This window comes from Phyllostomus discolor, chromosome 2, assembly GCF_004126475.2.
Source record: "Phyllostomus discolor isolate MPI-MPIP mPhyDis1 chromosome 2, mPhyDis1.pri.v3, whole genome shotgun sequence".
In the NCBI taxonomy this organism is placed as follows: domain Eukaryota; kingdom Metazoa; phylum Chordata; class Mammalia; order Chiroptera; family Phyllostomidae; genus Phyllostomus; species Phyllostomus discolor.
In genome coordinates, this window is record NC_040904.2 from 208,524,370 (window position 1) to 208,544,049 (window position 19,680).

The window sequence follows — 19,680 nt, forward strand, 5'->3', positions numbered from 1 at the left end:
CAGGTCAACGTGAAATGACTGACACTGAAATTTTGTCATAGGTGACAGTGTTGTCCCTAAACCGAAAAAGGTTGCAGGTTCAGTCCCTGGATGAGGGGCATACAGGAGGCAACTGACCCATGCCTCTCTGTCACACCGGTGTTCCTCTCTCTCTCTTCCTCTCACTTCCTCTCCCTCCTCCCTCCTTCCACTTACTCTAAAATTAACAAACATCTCCTCGGGTGAGGATGAAACACTACATAAGTAAAAAATAGAATGGGTGAGCGTAAATTCTCAGAGCAGTGATTTGACATACCCGGCGTCTCACAGCTCTCGGAAGCCAGTGTAAAGAACAACTCCTCCCGATGCTGCTGGTACTTAGGAGGGAAACGTGGCTTCAATAACTCAGAAGGCTCCAGGTTTCCCTCTCCTGCATAAACACCGAGACGGAAGCTCAGACTCCTCCAGTCGCAGCCACATCTCCAGCCGGTGTGTTAAGGTGACAAAGCTGGGGCCGTACAACACACCCACCTCATTCCCTTCATCTGGGACTGAAGGGTATGGAAAGAGGTTCGGAACCAGGTGTAGGCTGAGAAGGCACAACCCCCCCCACACACACACAGAGGCCTAGCAGCACAGTGATGGAGAGTCACTTTGCATGTCGCTATCAGCACACTAGCTTCGTAATAATGCTGAACAGTTTGTTAGGGCCCAGGAGACAGGTGTGACTCTGCCCCACGAAGTAGCTGGGAGGTGCCCCCCCCATCACAGCACCCACCTGAGGGTTTGGAGATGATTCTCTCACCTCCACAGGGCCACGCCTGCCAGGACTAACAATGGGCCGCCAGAAAGGCAGAAAATTCTGGAGTGCTAGCAGGTATAGCCGGTTGTGAGAAAAGTGGGAAATGGGGTGATGCACAAGGACCCAGGCTGGGATTGAAAGTAAAATGGGGGCAGCCCTGTGCAGCAGGGGGGTGGGAGGGCTGTTGCTGGGCGGCCACGGGGAGGTGCTGTGTGGTCTGGGGTTCAGAACTGGAGATCACGGCTACGGGGCTGGTGGTGCTGGGAACCTTGACACGCCTGCCCAGCCGAGCACCAGTTACTGGGAGGAACCGGGAGCAGCGAGCCGCGGACTTCTGTTCCTTTTGTTCTGGACGCCGGTGCTTCTCACTGGCCTGCGCTGAGATGCACCTGCCTGGGCAAAGGGCGAGGGCGGGCCTCTGTGTGTGTTTGTGGGTGTTTGTGGGTTTTGGAGTGTTCAAGGTAATTACACTTAACAGCAACAATCAGCCATTACTCTAAACCTGTATAACTTGTAATTAAGAACTTCCCTTTTTACTAAATTTTGGCATTGAGAGCCACAATTTTTATTGGTGGCAAGCACAAGAATCCCAGAGCAAAAGACCCACCATGGGTTTCTGTTTCTGGACCACCTCTCGCTACTCCCCTCACCCCACGGCCCCAGCTCCAGCCAAGGGCAGGGGGCAAAGCCCGGCCATCTGCCTGCTCAGTCTGCCGTCACGGTTCCCCGGGCTGGTCACTCCCTGCTCAGGGCCTCCGTGTCCCCACAGGGCATAGGGCCCAGCACTGAGGCGACAGGGTGGGAGAAACAACCTCTCAGGTTCCCAAAATCTCAAAAGCAATCCTTTGTCCCCACCAATCTCAGCAGCAGCCCGGGGGCGGCAGCATCAGGATGGCCAGAACCACACAAACGGGGGCGGGGGGATGGCTGGGTCTGACCTGCCTGTCCTCCTCTACCTCCTCTACTTTGGGTAGGGGACCCGAGAGGGGGGAAATTCTAGTCAACAGTTATAAGCCTGGCAAGTGATGCATATGTTAAAGCTGCGGTTTCACCAGCTGCAGAAAAGGCCCATCCTGACTCCCAGGAGACACAGTCAGCCTCCTGGGGCACAGCTGGGGACATCCAAGCCATTGTGTCCCAGGGAGACACAGAAGCCTGCCCACCCGCCCAGGGACAGCTCACTGCCCAGGGGGAGAATGCAGCAGTTGTGTTTTTTTTTTAATCTAATTTTTCCCTGAATTTCAAAATCCCTCACCGCCCACACCTTCTTCTCTGGTGCAGAAAGGCTGACTTGGAAGGAAATGTCACACTGTCCAGACTGTGAGGCCCTCAGCCTGATTCTTCTCAGACCACGGTTTCTGGTGTGTGGACAACTGTCTGTTCCCGTGTGCCAGCCCACAGCTCTGGGGACCTTGGTCTCTGGGGAACTGACGGTGTATATGCCCAGAAGCCCCACCTGCCACGGGCTCCTCTGAATAAAGCGCCCATAGAGATTCATCCCTGTCCCTGGCTATTGGGTCCCTGGGTGACAGGCAGCAGGAACGCGTTGTTTTCCTGGTTTCATTTTCGCCCAGTCACCCCAACAGCCACCTTCTACCTAGGGTCCCTGCTCATGACTCAGGTAGCCCAAGACCCGGCTCAGCTGGGGGGAGGTTTGTGAACCCACCCCAGCTGTTTCCCCTCCTCTCAAGTGTCCAGGGCCCCAGGGGAGGGAGGAAGCCCTCAGACACAGCTGGGGGCAAACCCAGGCTCTAAGCTTCAGTTTCCCTCCTCTCTAAAGTAGCAACACAGCCCCTGTCTCAGGGAGTCCTTTGAGGATGGAAGGTGGGTGGGGGGCTCCTAACCTCCCCAGCTTACCAAGGACCCTCCTTTGGCCAAGCTGGAACAGAATCCGGTTGCTCTTAGCTGTGCAGATCCGCTCGCCAAGTGAGTCTCAGCAAAAAGGAAACACCTCTTCTGGCCCCAGAGGTTTCAAAAGCAAAAGGGAAAGCAAGTGCCCAATTCTCGGAAACTCACCACCAAACAAGCACATCACCCAAATGGCATCACCCCACACAAGCAGCTGGTCACCACCTCCCTGCTGAACCCTCTGAGGGGCAACCCCAGAGCTGACAGCCAGGGCCACGTGGGCCCAGCCCCTCCTGCCCCCTGCTTCTAGAAGGAAGACCTGCCCCTGACACACTGGGGGATCCTGGACACATTACGCCCCCGCCCCAGGGGCTTGTCCCCAGACACCCAGGCTGGTCCCCTGAACATGTCCCCAAAGCTTCATCTTCTCTCGCTTCTCAGTGAGCTAAGGCAGCCCAGCCTTGGTTCTCCTCTTGCTTGTAAACTAACCCCTCCTTGTGTCACTGTCCTCAACTTTAATGAAGGGACCCTCATAGCCACCTGGACCCAGATTGTGAAATCTCTCCCCCACAATGTCAGGAACCCACATGCCCCGCAGTGGGCCCAGGGCAGACCCACCCTTGGCCAGGGCCCTTGTCCAGCAACAAAAGCAAGTGCCCCAATTCTGAGAAGCTCAGCCCCAAACAACACAGCACCCTGATGGCACCACCCCACACTCGTCTCCCCTTCCAGGGCCTTCTCCACCCAGCCCCTCCTGCCCCCTGCTTCTGGAAGGAACACCAGCCACTCACAGACTGGGGCATCCTGGGCACAGTACCCTCCTCCCCATGGCTTGTCCCCACACCCCTGGCCTCTCCTGCTCCCACTGCCCCCAAAAGCCCACTTACAACCCTATCCCTGTCTCTGCTTTCTGGCTGAGCAGTGGCAGCAGGAAGGGGGACTTGGTTGCCCCCTGGATTCACACTGAGCCCAGCCCAGGGCAGGCAGGCAAAGCCCAGCAACCTTCCTGCTCAGCCCCTCCTGGCACCCGGGCAGGTGACTCCCCAGTGGGGCTCCAGGGCCCAGCCCTGAGCTCACAAGTGGGAGAAACAGCCTCTGAGTCCCTGGAATCTCACAAGGAACCCATTTCCCCACCAGCCCCAGCAGTAGTCCCACAGGGACGCCTCAGGGGGACCAGAACCCCAGGAAGGGGGGCTCTGACTCGTGTGCCTTCATCCTCCTCTGCTTTCTCCCAGTCACCCCAACAGCCACTTAATACCTGGGATCCCTGGTCATAACTCAGGAGCTCAGGAAGCGAGCCCAGTTTACTGAACCCACCCCAGCCTTTTCCCCTGTTCCCCAGTGTTCAGGGCCCCAGGAGAGGGAGGAAGCCCTCAGACACACCTGGGGGCAAACCCAGGCTCTGAGCTTCAGTTTCCCTCCTCTGCAGAATAGCGACACAGCCCCTGCCACAGGGAGTCGTTGTGAGGATGGAAGGTGGGTGGGGGCTCCTAACCTCCCCAGCTTACCAAGGACCCTCCTCTGGCCGAGATAGAATAGAATCCGGTTGCTCTTAGCTGTGCAGATCCGCTCACCAAGTGAGTCTCAGCAAAAAGGAAACACCTCTTCTGGCCCCAGAGGTTTCAAAAGCAAAAGGGAAAGCAAGTGCCCAATTCTGGGAAACTCACCACCAAACAAGCACATCACCCAAATGGCGTCACCCCACACAAGCAGCTTGTCACCACCTCCCTGCTGACCCCTCTGAGGGGCAACCCCAGAGCTGACAGCCAGGGCCACCTGGGCCCAGCCCCTCCTGCCCCCTGCTTCTGGAAGGAAGACCTGCCCCTGACACACTGGGGGATCCTGGGCCCAGTACCCTCCTCCCCAGGGGCTTGTCCCCAGACCCCTGCCCTCTCATGCTCCCCACGGCCCCCAAAATGCCTGCCCCATCCCCCTCTCTGTCAGCAGCAGTCTGCAGCATCCCAGACCCTGCAAGCGCTCCTTGCAGAGCTGCTGCACTGCACTGTGCTCCTTCTACTATTGGAGGCCTCATGCAGGCAGCTTCCAGACTTTTCTACATGGGCCCTTCTGCCAGCAGCAGCAGCAGCTTCCACACATGGAAAAAGATGCTCATCTTTCAATGCCCAAATCTGGTATCGCCTCCTCCAAGCAGCCCTCCAGCATGAACGCCACAGGGTCCCCTGTCCCCTGTTGGCTCTGTCCCCATGGCACCTGGAGGAGGGGCCTGAGCCCTCAGAGGGACCACTGTGTAGATGTCTCCCCTGACCCCAGTTGATCAGGTCCCTCTTTAGATCGTGCCTGGTGGCAGGGAGAGCGCCTTGGTCTTTGAGCCCGTCCCTGGTGGTAAGTGCTGTTTGGGTGCAGACAGAAGTCTGTGGGAGCGCCCAGAGGGGCTGCTGCTGCGTTCCCTTCTGGCTCGGTTCCTCTCACCCCAGATCCCTTCCTCTCCTGTGAAAGGGACTTGTTTCCTATAAAACAAGACTTTTACAAGAAGGCCATTGTCAAGGGGGCACAGGAAGGTCTGACAACAGGAAGCAAGCCTGCTTTTCTGTTTGGTCTTACAATGTACTGAGGTATGGAGGACCTAAGCCCCCGCCTGTGCCCGAGCAAAGAAGGGTCCTCACCAGCTGAAGACCTGAAGCAAGTGAGGCACAGCCTCGGGCATCCTGCTGGAAAGGGTTGGCATCCTCACTGCCCCTCCCCTCTCCCTGGAGCTTCTCCAAGACACAAGGCCCATAAATCTCCCAGATTTTCTCTCACTGATCAGCCATCCCTGAGCAGAGGACATTGTCTTGCAAACACCTATAGCCTGGACACCTGGGACAGGTGAGCAAGGTGACTTGCCCTCCCCGGGGGTCTGCTACACTCCCTTGAAAACCCTCCCACCTTTTCCCTGGCTGCCACAGTCGTTAGGCTCTCCCCACTGGACCACTGTGTCCCGGCTCCAATAACAGCCCGAAATGGGATCTTTTTGGCTCCTGGTCCTTTCTTAGCCCCCTGTCTACCTAGTGCTCAGCTCCTGGCTCCTGAGCAGAGCAGCCACTGTGCTGTAGGGCTGAGGGTGCACTGGGCACCATGCAGGTACCTGTGTGCCTCTCCCACTCAATTCGCACCCCAGCTCCAGGAGTCATCAACCTCATTTCACAGCTCAAGTAATGGAGGACGATGACCCGCAGCCGGTAGGTCCTGCAGATGCTGGGCTTCTCTGCCTCTCCCGAGTCAGGGGCGATGGGCCCGGGGGGGAACCACACAGGTGATCTGGCCCTTCCATCAGAAACTGTTCATCATGGGGCAAGTGTCCCTGGGCCACCACGGCCCCCTGTCCCCTGCTCTCTAGGGAGGGGCAGCAGAGGGATGGACAGTGTTGCGTGAGGACACACAGCCCAGTGTGCTCTCACACTCGCCCCACAGACTGCGCCAGGATGCGGCCTGCTTTGCAGAAGAGGAAGCCGCGGTGAGGGGAGAGGCCAGGGCTCCCACCAGGCAGCTCAGGGAAGGGGCCAAGACTCAAACCAAGGATCCCATTTGATTTTTGATACTTGTTTACAATTACCTTTTGCCATTTTTCCCCCCTATAACCTCCCTGCTTGCCGGTTCTTCTCCCTTTCTCTAGCATGAGGTCAGCTTCACACCTAGACAGTCCCGTGTGAGACGCGGAACTCAGCTCAACGTCCATCGGAGCTTCTGTCCCGGTACCAAGGGTGTCCTCTCGTGACAATGCAGAATGGGCTTCAGAGGGACATCCATGGCCTCGTGGGGCACAGTCTCCTGGTGGGACGACAAAGGTGGGGGCTCCAAAGCCAAGCTGAGGTGAGAACTAGGCATCTCCTGCCTCCGGGGCCATGAGCGGAGATCACCCCACTGAGGGACCAGAGGCCCAGTGACGGGATAATGGGACTCAGCTGGACAACCCACATCACAGAAGGTCACCTGGGATGGCATAGCCTCAGAGTCGGGGTCTTGCCCAAAAGCTGTGGTTGCCAGCTGGCAACGTTCAGCCCACTGTGAACAAAATTCCAACTCAGGGGAAAAGTAACCCCAGAGTTGCTTAGAAAGGTGCCCGGCCTGGACCAGCAGCATCGCTGGTGGAGGCTGGAGGAGGCACCCAGCCAGGGGCACCCAGCGTGCACCCTCAGCCACCCTGGCCCATCCCAGGCTCTCCCACAGGAGGGGGGGCACGTGTGGCTCAGACACGGTGGGCATGACAAGTGCTGGGCTCCAGAACAGGGGCCCTGTCTCCTGGTCACCCTCCCTGTCATAGGGACGGTGTGGTGGGCTGGGAGCCTCACACTGACATGTGACAAAGGGATGCCTTCCCCGTGAAGGTCAAACAGGAGCCCAGGGCTCACTGCTTGGGTCCCACCTTCGGTCAGGTGGGTCTACATCCCAACCCTAAGGAGAGACATTCCTCCCTCCGCCGACCTCTTGCTAATGTGGGGACATTTGTCCTCATGGGCCGGGTCTCCTCCTTGTGCCAGCAGGGTGTCAAGCACAGAGTAGGTACGCAGTAAGCAATGAGCCAAGGCTTATGGAGACACGCTCAGCATCCCTGACCCTGGCCCCACCTGCCTTTCTGGCGTCCGCCCCACTCAGGCCTGTGCCCAGCCGCCCCGCACCACCGCAGGCTGCCAGGAGGCACAGGGCTGGCGCCTGCTGCCCAGGCCAAGCGGCTGCCTTCAGGCCACCCTCTGCGGCACACGGACACCACGAGACACGCAGCGCGGGGCACGTGGCACTCTTTATTGTGACACCCAGTGGGAAACACGGGTAAACCAGCTTCCTGTGCTGGTGACGGCTGCAACACACGCTAAGGCACTTTTATTCTGTGACACAGGGCGGGGCTGGGAGCGCCATTCACTCTTTTGTGACAGCAACTGCGACCCGGATCAGAGTTCTGGAGGCACGTGCAGCTTGTACGCAGGTTCAGGATTCATTGAGTTTGTGTTCCTTAAAAAGAATGCCTTCTGTGCCGTGAGTAAGTCTACACGCAGCATGTACAGAACAGTTGGGAATCCAGGGAAATTCAGCAACCAGTGTAGACCAGTGCAGGGCACGCTACTCTCTTCTAAACATCTGTGCAGGTGGCGAGCTCTTCCACAATCCTGAGTTGACGGTGCAGACAAACCACCCGGGCCCCAGTGCTGGAGCAGGTGCAGGGTGGTGTGGGCGGGCCTCTGGCCTGTCTGGTGCGCTGGCTGTCGGACTTGGGACAAGTCCCTTAACCATTAAGTGTATTTGGTCCCCCAGAGAGTTGGGAGAAAACACTGCTGGCCTATCCAGCTTGGCCCCTAGGCCCTTCCCGTCTGCTTAGCCCAAGGACCTTCTGTTGACAGGGCTGGATGCCCTTGGCAAAGGAGGGACGGGGTCATCATTGCACCTGAGACGTCTTAGGATCAGGAAGGGGATGGGGCACTGCCTAGTGTGATTGGGGAGGAGCTGCCTCCCTGCCCAGGCCTGGCATTCTGTGCCCTGCACAGAGGGGGCGCCCCTGGGCCTGCCCTCGCCGGCCCCCCAGAGCCCACGGGAGGGGGCTGATGGTGCAGAGGGTGTGAGGTCACTGCGTGTGATTGCCAACAGCAAAGACAGGGGTGGGGGGAAGAGCCGGTGGTGGACGCCGGAATGTGACCACTCTTCTGGGGTGCTGGGCCCCAAAACTCCTGAGCGAGAATAAAAATTGACGTGTAGAAAACTCTCTGGCCTTCCTGGTGGCCTTCCTTCTTGCCTCACCGCCTTGTGCTTTTGGCAAGAGAAGGCCGAAGGTCCCGCAGGCCCCAAGTTCCTGAGCCCGGGGCCCAGGACCCCAACCCTTTGGTAACGGATTCTGGGGCACAAGGAAGGAGAGTGGGAGAGGCTGCAGCAGAGAATCTGAAGGCCCTGAAAAGAGCCTGGGGGACCAGGGAAGGGAGCACAGGCCTGAGGTCCCCAGGCCTGGTAGGCGGGGCTGAGAGTTTGGTCACAGCAGTCCCAAGAGGGTGGGAGGCTGGGAAGGGGAGGTGAGGTCATCACTCTGTTGGCTGCCCTTTGTTGGTTGGTTGGTTGGTCTGTCCTTGGGCAGCAGGTGGAGACGTTATTTGGCAGCTTTGGCCTCAGGCCCCTTGACTTAACCGTCCACCTCCTCATCTGAGCTTTCACCAGCCAATGGCAGGTCCCCACGCCTGGGGGCAGAGGCAGAGGTCAGAAGGCTGGCCAGGGTAGCCCAAGCACAGCTCACACATTCCACAGCGACCCCTACAGGGAAACTGGTGCCCAGCACCCCATGGGACAAACCACACAGGGCCTCTGGGCCACTGCCTCCAGGCAGGACAGGGCGGCTACCAGAGCAGGCTGGTAAAGCGTTCCCTTCACCCCACGACACGAGCAAACGCTTCCAGGAAGTCAGGACAGACGAAAAGGGGGGAAGGCAGAAGAACAGATGGAGTCGCCTCCCACAAAACGCCACCCTTTGTGCAACTAAGTATGAGACGGGGAACCGAGAGCTGCGGACACAGTGTGCGCACACCGGCGCGTTCTGCCATCACCTGGGGAACATGAACATTAACCACTGCCGAGAACGTCTGCTCGTGCTGACTCGGCTTTGACAGAGGACTGTCGTGAGGAGGAGGCAGAAATGAGGGTGAGGGGTGGAGGAGGACCCCTGCCTCAGACATTTCCCGCCTCCTGGACGTCAACACGCCCTGGAGAAAGGAGGAGGCCCCTCTCTGTCCCCAGGCACAGTGAGGTGACAGCAGCCTCTGCCAGAGAGCGCTCTCCCGGCACCTGGGACGGGCGGGCAGGTGCTGCCTCTGCACAGCAGGGTGGGAGCAGCCCCACCAGCAGACTTCCCAGCAGGATGGGCTGAAAGACCCAGGGTTTATGCCACAGGCTGGGCCACAGCCCAGGAGGCTAGAAGATCCCCAAGGGGCAGTGGCCCCTGAACCCACTTCATGTCCAGTTGAGAAAGGGAACCACCTTCACAGGGGCTTCACAATGTGCACAACAAACAAACCAGAATTTGGAGGGAGAAAGACATGCCGGGTGGAGGCAGGCTCACCTGAGTTTGTTCTTGAGGGAGCTGACCTCACGGTTCATGACACTGGCGGTTGCTGTGGCGTCCACCAGCCCACACTGCAGCTTCCTGCGGGAGGCGTTGGCCCTCTGGGCCTCCTCCTCAGCCTCTTGCAGCTGCCGCTTGAGCTGCTTCAGGTGGGTGGATGCCTTGTCAGCCTGTGGAGAGCAGTGGCCCAAGCTAGGAGGTCCTGGAGAGTGGGGCCCACCCAGCCCCACCAGCCCAGGGCCCCACTGCTCTGCCCACAAGCACACCTGGTCCTTGAACTGCTCCGCGTTCCTGCGCTCGTCGTCCACCTGCAGCAACACGTCCTTCAGCTTCTTCTCAGCCCAATGTACCTGCTTGCTCGCTGCCTGGTGCTCCCTGCCAGGTACAGAGTGGCTCAGAGGAGCACTGTCCTTCAGAGGGTCTGCCCACAAACCACAAGCTGGACCGCCCATCCTGGGGCCTCACTGGGATTTGCCCTCATGGGAGGCCTTGATGCCCAGGCGGCCCCTCCTGACTGAACACCCACTGTCAGCTTGTTTCTCCCAGAAGAAGGGTAATCGGCCCCATTTCTCAGATGGGGAAGCTGGGGCTCCGGGAAGGGAAGTGACACCTCACAGCACATGTGCAGTTAGGAAAAAGGGACAGTGAGACTGGGTTCCTGTGTGGCCTCGGTTACCTACAAACAAGTCTCTGTCTTGCTCAGCACAGTTATCCCCCAGGTGGCTGGGAGCCCCCTTCCTCTCTCTCAGAGAGGGTCCCCAAAACCCCCCGCTTGGCCATGGGCAGCTACTCCAACTCCAAAGGACCCAGCAAATCAGAGGACGGACCCATCAGGAGGGGGAAACAGCCCCTGGGACTCAAGGACACAGAGCTGCTGCCTGACTGGACTCAGGGACAGGACTGCAGATGGGCTTGGACACTGCTCCAGGCCACAGGACAGGGACACCTACTTGGTCTCATTGTCCAGCTGCTCTTCCAGTTGTGCAATCTTGGCCTCCAGGGCAGTGATGGAGGCCTTGTACTTGGACTTGACAGTGCCCTCCATCTCCTGCAGCTTGACCTTGAGCTCCTTGTTCTGGCGCTCCAGCTGCTGCCTGGCCTCGTTCTTCTGAGCATGGCTGTGCTCCAGGTTCAGGTCGGTGTTGATCTGATCAATCTGTGGGAAGAAGGGCCAATGACCTTGAAGAAAGCTGTGGATCCTGCTGGGGACAAAGGGGACAGTCAGGTCCTGCAGAGCTCCTGATAATAGTGGGTCCCCAAAACCTACCAGCAGCTAGGACCTCCTCCTCTAAGCAATCCAGAAGCTGCTGACTTTGCCCAGGTGGTGTTCAAAGTCTGTGGCACTGAGCCAGGTGCAGAGGGATTGCCCAGGAGGCCCCCGCCCAGCCCACCTGCAGGTTGGCCTTCTTCAGCCTGTGGTTCACCAGCTCCATGTTACCCTGCTCCTCCTCCAGCTCCTCCTCCAGCTGGGCAATGCGGGCCTCCAGGCGCCACTTCTCCTCCAATGTCAGGGCCCTGGGGCAGGCCAGAGGAGTGAGCAGGGGCCCATCCCAGAGGACCTTTCCCCCACAACACCCACCTCTGCTCACCCTTTGCCCCTGCTGTTGGCAATCTCATCAGCGAGCATGTCCTGCTCCTGCTGGGCCTGACGCTTGGCATGCTCGGCAGCTGTCAGTTCCTGCCATGAGAACCCGGAGTGTGACCTACTGGGCAGCCCACACCCTGAAGGGCCTCCTCTTCCATGCTGGGTCCTCTGCACTGCCATCCTCCCCAAGCCCTGGCCCTCTCCTCCATGCCTTCCTGGGCCTGCCTCCTCCATGAATGAAGTCCTTTCAAAGGAGTCCCCCTGGCTCACAGGGCTGACTCTTCCCTCTGAGGTCAGAGCTGGGGCCCAACATGTTTACAAAGCCCACTCATCTGAGTGCTAGGAACCAGGCCTGGGGCCAGGGATGTAGAGATAAGTAAGAAACCGTCCTGGCTGAATGGGGCATGCTGGACTCTCTCCACCCGGGGCAGACCAGGCACTGGGAGTGACCAGAAAGAGACGTGTGCGAGGACCTGGGACTGAGGACCCTGACACCCAAGGGAAGGAAAGGGGCCTCACCCCCAGGTGAGCCCCCATGAACACTGACCCAAATGTCACCAAAGGAAAGCACAGCCAATATGGCAAGGGCAGAAAGGCTCATGCCTGGATGTGGGGACCAGAGAGAAGCAGAATGCTTCCATATGTGCCTCATGTGTGACAGGCAAGGGGGCACTCAGGGCACAGGAGTCTGGCAGGGACCCCTCCTCTCCAGGCCCCATTTCACAGCAGGAGGTGGTGATCACACAGTCTCCTACCCTCCAGGGAGGCCTGCTACTTAGTGGAGCCCTGCAGGGACTTCTGTCACACAGAGCCACCCCCACTCCCCCCTGGAGCTCCACTACTGTGTTTCCATCCCCACTCAACACTGGCCCAGGGGAGGTCCTGAGCTGCCCCTCCCACCACAGGGCAGCAACCCCAGGTCTCCCACACTTTGGCCCCGGACCACCTCCTGCAGCTGAATCATCTCGGCCTCCATGCTCTTCAGCTTCTTCTCATTCTCCTTGGCCTGCGCCAGGATCTCCTCGCGGGACGCATGCGTGTGGTGCAGCTCACGCATGTAGTCCTTCATCTGGGCCTGTGGGCAGGGAGAAGACGCTTGACACCCCCACCCCAGTGGCCACCATCCAGCCCCTGCCCCACCATCTGCCCTCCCACCCCCTCCAGGCACAGCACGGAGTAGGACCTTCTGGCTGCTTTTCACCCTGACAGAACCACTAAAAAGGGTGAAGCAGTAGCTAAAGCAAAACATCCCTTTGCCCCCCACCATTTGTGCACTTTGTGGCCATTAGCATCCACCAGCTCACTCTGGGCGTGGGGGTCTCGGCGCACATATTGGCCCCAGTTGCGTGGCTTCCACTCCCTGCAGCCCCTGCGCACGGGGACCCCGTGCTGCTGCAGCTTCTTCAGCCCGTGCCTGCTCCCCTGCCAGGTCCTCCCGACCACAGGGAGGGTGCCACTCCCTTTTTCAGTCTCATGCTGCTGCTTTCATTCCAAAGATTTTGTGAAGCAGCTTTTCTTCTTCTCGGGCAGAAAATCCCAGATTGATGCTCCCCATGTCAAAGGTTACAACTCTTTGTAGCATCACCAAGGTGCCAGGAAGAGAATGCCAGTAGCCTACAGGTATCTGTGCCCTGTGCCCTCACCAGCCACAGACGTTTAAATGTGTTCTGGTTGCTTCCAGGGGGCTGGGTGTGACAGGGCATGTCAGAACTCTTTTAAATTTGTTGTTTCTTAACTGGGGGTCAGGTGAGATTGTCCCGGTGTGTCCCTGCTCCTGCTGCTCCTGTGAACCTTCATCCCCAACCTTCCATCATCACCCATTAGGCTGCAGGGCATCACCCGGGGCCACAGCAGGTTTCTTCTGAACAGGTGCCACTAGGTGACCCCCCTTCCCTGACCCCACTGCAGCGCCGGGTGTACACACTCCGCTCTCGCACACACTCAAGGTGCAGGCCGTCCTGCAGGTTTGCTCTCAGGCTGTTTTCCCTTCAGCCTCTGGGCCTAAGTCTCCATCTGTGAGACGGGCTAAGGGCACCAAGGGCTTCCCTGGCTGGGGGACAGCAGCACTTCCCAGCATTCACTGGACAGCCCACTAGTGTCCCAGCCCCACACTGAGCCCCGGGCCCCTGAGTCTGGCCAGCTCTGGTTGGTCCAGCCTGACCTCACCTGCAGCTTCCGTAGCTGTTTGATGGCTTCATCCCGGTTCTTGTTGGCAGTGTCGATCTGGGCCTCCAGGTCCTTCAGGTCCATCTCCAGCTTCTTCCGAGAAGCCATGGCCATAGAGCGCTGCTTCCTCTCATCCTCCAGCTCTGCCTCCATCTCCCACACCTGGGGAGACACCAGCAGCTCCAGAGGCCGGACCCAAACACACCCCCATCTGCAGCTCTGAGCCCAGGTGGCTTCTGCCCAGTTCTGGGACCCATGCAGCCTCCAGTGGCCAATTGGAGGACTGAGCAGAAAACCGTGATACAGCCACTGACTCCCCCACCCTTCCTGAGGACAGACGACTGGAAGAAATGGTCCAGGAGCCCTGGACAATCAGGTAGTAGGACAGAAAGGAAGCCTGCCCAGAACATGGGGGGCAGGCTGGGGGGCATGTTCCTGTCCAGGGGGAGCGGGAGAGACATACACACCTGTCTGACCAGCTGCTTCTTCTTCTCCTCACTCTGCTCATCCCGGCCCTCCTGGTCCCTCTCGAACTGGGCTCTCATGGCCTGCAGGTTCACTTCCAGCCGAAGCTTGGCATCCTCGGTGGCCTGAAGCTCGTCCTCCAGCTCCTCCATCTGGGTCTTCATCTCTTCGACTTGCTGCTCCAGGGCCCGCTTCGACTTCTCCAGCTCATGGACCTGCCAGCCGAAGGAACCAGAGTGATGAGGAGAGGGACAAGAGGCCCCCGAGATCCCTGCCTCAGTGTTTGCTCACCGGGTCGCCCTCTGCACTACCCCCTTGGCCCCTCCTGGGACTCACACTCTTGCCCACGTCATCCTTGGAGCTCATCAGGTCCTCCATCTCCGTGCGGAACTGCTTGTTGAGCCGTTCCAGCTCTGCCTTCTGCTCCATGGCCTCCTCCAGGGCTCGGGCCAGTGAATGCCCCTTGGTCTCCCTCTCATGGGCTTCTGCCTCAGCCCAGTCCCGCTCCTCCGCATACTGGGCTGAGATGGTCTTCTCTGCAGACAGGAGCTGGAAGAGACAGGGGGGCCATGAGTCTCAGGTAACAAACTTGTACAAGGAGCTCCGAACCTGTAGACCATCCAGACCCAACTCCTTGAGGAATGAAGGGCCTGGTGCAGGCTCTGAGGGGTGGGGACCAGGAAGAGCAAGCACCAGGCGGCTCTGACACCTAGCTTTAAAGTCTGTCCTTATTATCACTTAATGAGAGTTCTTTATGTCACAGAGCACCCCTCCCACAAGATCCCACAGGAAACATTGCATGGACCCAATGTGGAAAGGCTTTGGAAATTCTCCTGAAGAAATGGACAGTGTTTATCTTGAAGTCTATGACACTGGCTACTTAGAAGCCTAGACTCTGGTTGCTTAGAAGCCTGAAGCCTAAGTACGGCCACCTCTAAGGATGCAAGGTTAAATGCCCCGGTCCACTCTCTGTGTGGGCCACCCCTTGTTTGCCCTTGTATGCCAACCTTCCCGCTCCAAATGCCCAAGCTCTCCCTTAAGGGCCCAGGGAGGAAATGCTGTAGCCCTTGCAGGCCATGTCTACACAGCAAGCACGTGACTGCCCTGACAGCATGACAATAGCCAGAGATGACAAGAGAGGAGGCAGTAGGGCTGAGCCCAACATACCCCTCTCCAAAATGATGAACACTGGGTGGCTGAGGCAGGACCCCAGCCCCGACTTGTTGTATTTCGCTATCCCAGCCCCGTGTCGGCACGTCTGAGCTGCCTAAGATCCTTCAGAGCAGGGTGTCAAACTCATTCTCTCTAGGGGCCTCATCAGACTTGCCATTGCCTTAAAAGGGCTCAAATGATTTCAGGACTATGTAACTGTAACTACTCCTTAACTTCTAAGGAAGTGAAATGATATTCGGCCCTTTGAAGGCAACCGCAAGGCTGATGTGGCCCCCAGGGAAGATGAGTTGGACTCCCCTGCTTTAGAGTGAGGATGAGGTATTCACACATGAACCAAAATTCAAAGTATTTAAAATCAGATCATTTAAGAATTATGACAAATATAAAAAGCAGAGAGAGCAGAAAACTCATTCCTGTGGTGTGCAGACGCCCAGTTCCAGGCTCTACCTGACAAGGCCCTTCAGCAAGCGGGGAAGCCCAGCCAGACCTCTGAGGACCTGCTGGTGGTGATGGGTTCCCAGGGCCCGAGTCCTGTCCATGGCCTTGGCCTCAGGCCATGCTCTGTGAGGAAGAGAGGAAATGAGGAGCAGTGTGCCCATGACTGCATACCTGGCCAAACTTAATTTGCTTCTTCTCCAGATCAGACAGTCTCTGCCGCTGGTGGTGCAGCTCCTGCTGCAGCCGCGTCCTGTCCTTCTCCAGTCTGCCATAGGTGGCCACCTTCTCCTTGTAGTGCTGCCTCAGCCCCTCCAGGTCCTTCTCCAGTGTGCTTTTGTCCTCCTTGGCAATCTCGAGGCACCTCACACCGTGCTCCATCTTCTTCTTCTTGTTGCTCACCTGGCCAGGAGCAAGGAATGAGCACACACCCAGGATGGCACCTGCTCAGGGAACACACCTGTGCCTGAGGCAGCTGGGAGCTGGGCTGCTCCTCAGGAACACAGTCCAGGGAGCCAGCCCAGGTGTGGGGCTTCCCGCCTCCAGCAGGGCAGACACACAAATGTGCTGAGGGCAGGGAATCTCTGGTGGGCCTCTCCTTGGTGCCCTGCTCCCAGCTGCTCCCTGACAAACACCAAGACCACAGAGGAACATCCTCCAGTTCACTCACAAAGGCAGCAGGGCCAGTGCCCTCTGGGGAATATGTCTGCTGAGGGCTGAGGACCCCGGGCACCTGCCCCGCAACCTCTTGTCTTTCCACAGGGACAGAAAACTGCCACCCACAGCACGTGCTGGCTGCTCCTACCCACACCATGGAATGGACCGTGCGCCCCTCCTGTGTGTACGGCACATCTGGCTTGGGGCACTAACTCCTGGGGCAGGATCTAGAATGGGGGCTCTTGGTCCACTTTAGTCCCTGGACCCTGTGAGAGTGTAGAGCAGACTGGGACTCCTCCTCCTCATCCCAATGTGACACACAAAATACACGGGTGATGAGGAAAGTTAATGTGGACAAAGGCAGCTGTCAGAGGTTCCACTGAACTAGTGAGTGACCCACATGCCTCTCTGCAACCACCACGGAGAGTAGCCCCCTGAAGTACAGAGAGCAGAGTGACACCCCAAAGCCCTGCCCTGTCTGCACATGGTGACTGCTGGTTTCTAGTGACCAAGGACGACAGGCACTGGGACTGCCGTGGCTTGTGGTGTACATTCACCAGGGAGGAAATGCTAGGTATCAGCTGGAGACTGGTGAAGGCAAGGATGTTCAGTCTGGTCTCCCAAGTTCACGGATCCTGGAATTCTACCCGGGGAGCCAGGGGTAGGAGCCCTTGGCTGGAGAATATGGGGACTCACTGGAGAAGAAGGGCGCCCGGCTCAGGTGGACCAGAGCTTACCCATCCTGCAGAATTCGACCAGTGTCCCTGAGACACCTGGCACCCTGGGGGTCTCAAGGGGCATCTAGCACCTAACCTGGGCATGCAGGGTGGCAACCTGCTTCTCCAGGTTGTGCTTGGCCTCCTCCTCCTGCTCCAGCTGCTTCATCAGGGACCTCCTCTCCTCTTCCACCTGCTGCAGCCTGGTGCACAGGCCCTGCTTCTGCCAGTCCACTTGACACAGAAGCTCCTATTTTGAGAACAAGAGGCACACAGGGCTCAGAAGGTGCAGTGCCAGAGCCTCGTGTTCCCCACAACCTTGGTGGGAGGGAGCAGCTGGTACCTCCAGTCAGAACTGAGATGGTGAAGACCCAGTGGGAAGCGGGGGGGACCCAGAGAACCCGTGTATGCAGGGGAGGACTCAGAACCAGAGGAGCCCTTGGAAAAGAAACCCAGAGGTCTGGCAAGGGCTGCATGTGGGCAGCACGTCCTTCCAGGGAGGGTCTAGCTGTAGAGCAACTGCTACCCCCCTCACCTGAGTGTCCTGCAGCTGGGACTCCACAGTGGAGACGTCCTTGGTGAGCTGGCTGCACTTGCTGTCAGACTGGCTCAGAAGGCCCGTCACTCTGTCCAGCTCCGCCTGCTCGGGGACGGGACAGATAAAGGCCCAGGGTCTGGAGCATGACCCCTTGGGCCCCACCTGGGTGCCTCTAGGCTAAGGTGGACCTGAGTCACAGGCTGAACCCAGCATCCTTGCTGAGTGGCCACTGTGAAGCATGACACAGGGCAGGAGTCCTAGAGAACTGGAGGAGCTCCACACCCAGGAGCCCCCGAAGGCACCACCGCCCAGCCCCGGGTCCCAGCAGAGGCCTCACCTGCAGCTGTGTGCGCACTTGCTCTTCCTCCTTGAACTTCACCTGCAGCTCCTGCAGCTGGGCCTCTGCTGTCTGCCACCTGTGCTCTGAGTCCCGTTTTTCCTGCAACAGGACCTTCATCTCCTTGGCCAGCTCCTCTCTCTCATGCTCCAGGGTCTGGTTGGCCTTCTCAAGGTTGCCTTGCATCTGGCAGGGGAGGAAGTAGAGCTGTGAAGAGGGGCATCTGGGCCCTGCCATGAATCTGCTCTTGCCAGTGTCCTAGGAAGGACCTCAGCGTCCGGACCCAGACACTGCTGCCTGAGAAATAGCAGGGATGTTGGGCCAGTTTAGGACATGGCCTCCTACCAAGTGTCCTGGTCTCAGAAGTCCCACACCTCGTCTGTCCTCACTCAACTGAATGATGACACCCAGCCTTCGTCCTCCTCTCTGGGGGCCTCAGAGTGGATGGGAATGTGCCTGGGTGTTGGCTGAAGTGACAGGGACATCAGGAGCCGTGACCGCACACTGCGGAAGACCACCCAGAACATGGGCCCCGCTCCATGCGTGCCTTACCTGTGCCAGGCAAAGGGGCCTCCCAGGGCTCAAGCACCTGGGAGAGACGCCCACCTGTCCGGACCCCAATGCACAGCAGAAGGTGGTGGTGACACACAGTCTCCTTCACCCCAGGGAGCCCTGCTACTCAGTGAAGCCCTCAGGGGACTTCTGTCACAGAGAGCCACCCCAACTCCTCCCTGAAGGTGCCCTGCCTTGTTTCCAGCCATGCTCAAGGCTGGCCCAGGGGAGGCCCTGAGCTGCCCCTGCTGGCCAGTGGGCAGCAACCCTGAGTGCCTCCTGACCCCAGACTACCTCCTGCAGCTGAATCATCTTGTCCTCCATGCTCTTCCGATTCTCCTGGTTCTCCTTGACCTGTGTCAGCATTTCCTCGAGGGAAGTTAGCATCCCCAGCAGTTTCCTCATGTAGTCCTTCATTTGGGCCTGGGGACAGGGAAGAGACCTTGGCACTACCAAGCCTGTGGCCACCCACCTGCCGCAGCCCCACACTCTGCCCTCTAACTACATGGCATTGTTGGGCATAGATACTCTGCTCTCTAATGCAGTCAAAGGCACACGTTGTCCTGCAGGTTTGCTCTCCAACTCTTTTTCCCCCTCAGCCTCTGGGCCTGAGTCTCCCTCTGTGAGATGACTATGGTCACCCAAACCTTTCCAGCCCAGGGAGACCAGGGCTTCCCAGCATCCTCTAGACACCCCACTAGTGTCACGGACCCAAACTGAGCGAGTGCCACCATGTGTGACCAGCTCTGGTTTGTTTCAGGCTGACCTCACCTGCAGCTTCTGAAGCTCTTCAGTGCCTTTGTCGTTGTTCTTGTTGGCCGAGTCGATCTGGGCCTGCAGGTTCTTCAGGTCCATCTCCAGCTTCTTTCCAGCGGCCACGGCCATTGAGCGCAGGGTCCTCTCCTCCTCCAGCTCTGCCCTTAGGTCTTGCACCTGGGAGGAGATGCCCACAGCTCAGGAGGCCAGAGCCCCTCACAGACCCGCCTCCAGCTCTCAGCTCAGGTGGCTTTGGCCCTGCTGGAGCCACTGAGTCCACACCCTTCTGGAGGACAGAGGACTGCAAGAAATGGTCAAGGTGCCCTGGACAATCCAAGCATAGAAGAACAGAAAGGAAGCCTGCTGCAACGTGCACGGTACCTCTCCAGGGAGAGACAGAGGGACATATGCAACTGTCTAACTACGTGTTTCTTCTGCTTGTTGCCCTGATCATCCTGACCCCATTGGAACTGTTTCAATTGACCTTCAAGGCCAGAAGCTTCACCTCTAGCCACAGCTTGGCTACCTCGATGGCATGAAGCTCATCCTCCAGCTCCTGGAGCTGGGCCCTCACCCCTTGCATCTGCTGCTCTAGGGCCTGCATAGAATCCTTCACCTCATGCAGCTGCCACCCAAGC

At 58.5% G+C, this 19,680-nt stretch overlaps 1 protein-coding gene across 1 annotated transcript in view; it reads right to left on the reverse strand.

Annotated features, from left to right (window-relative positions):
* Positions 1–19,646, reverse strand: part of LOC114513929 (myosin-9-like) — a 53,881-nt gene extending 34,235 nt beyond the window's left edge. The window contains exons 1-6 of the mRNA XM_036017078.1: positions 19,527–19,646; positions 19,058–19,219; positions 18,581–18,709; positions 17,849–17,920; positions 17,395–17,499; positions 16,957–17,109 (exon numbers count right to left, since the gene is read on the reverse strand). Of these exons, the coding sequence (XP_035872971.1) occupies positions 16,957–17,109; positions 17,395–17,499; positions 17,849–17,920; positions 18,581–18,709; positions 19,058–19,219; positions 19,527–19,646 (741 nt within the window). The remainder of the gene's footprint in view (positions 1–16,956; positions 17,110–17,394; positions 17,500–17,848; positions 17,921–18,580; positions 18,710–19,057; positions 19,220–19,526) is intronic.
* Between the last annotated feature and the right edge of the window lie 34 nt (positions 19,647–19,680).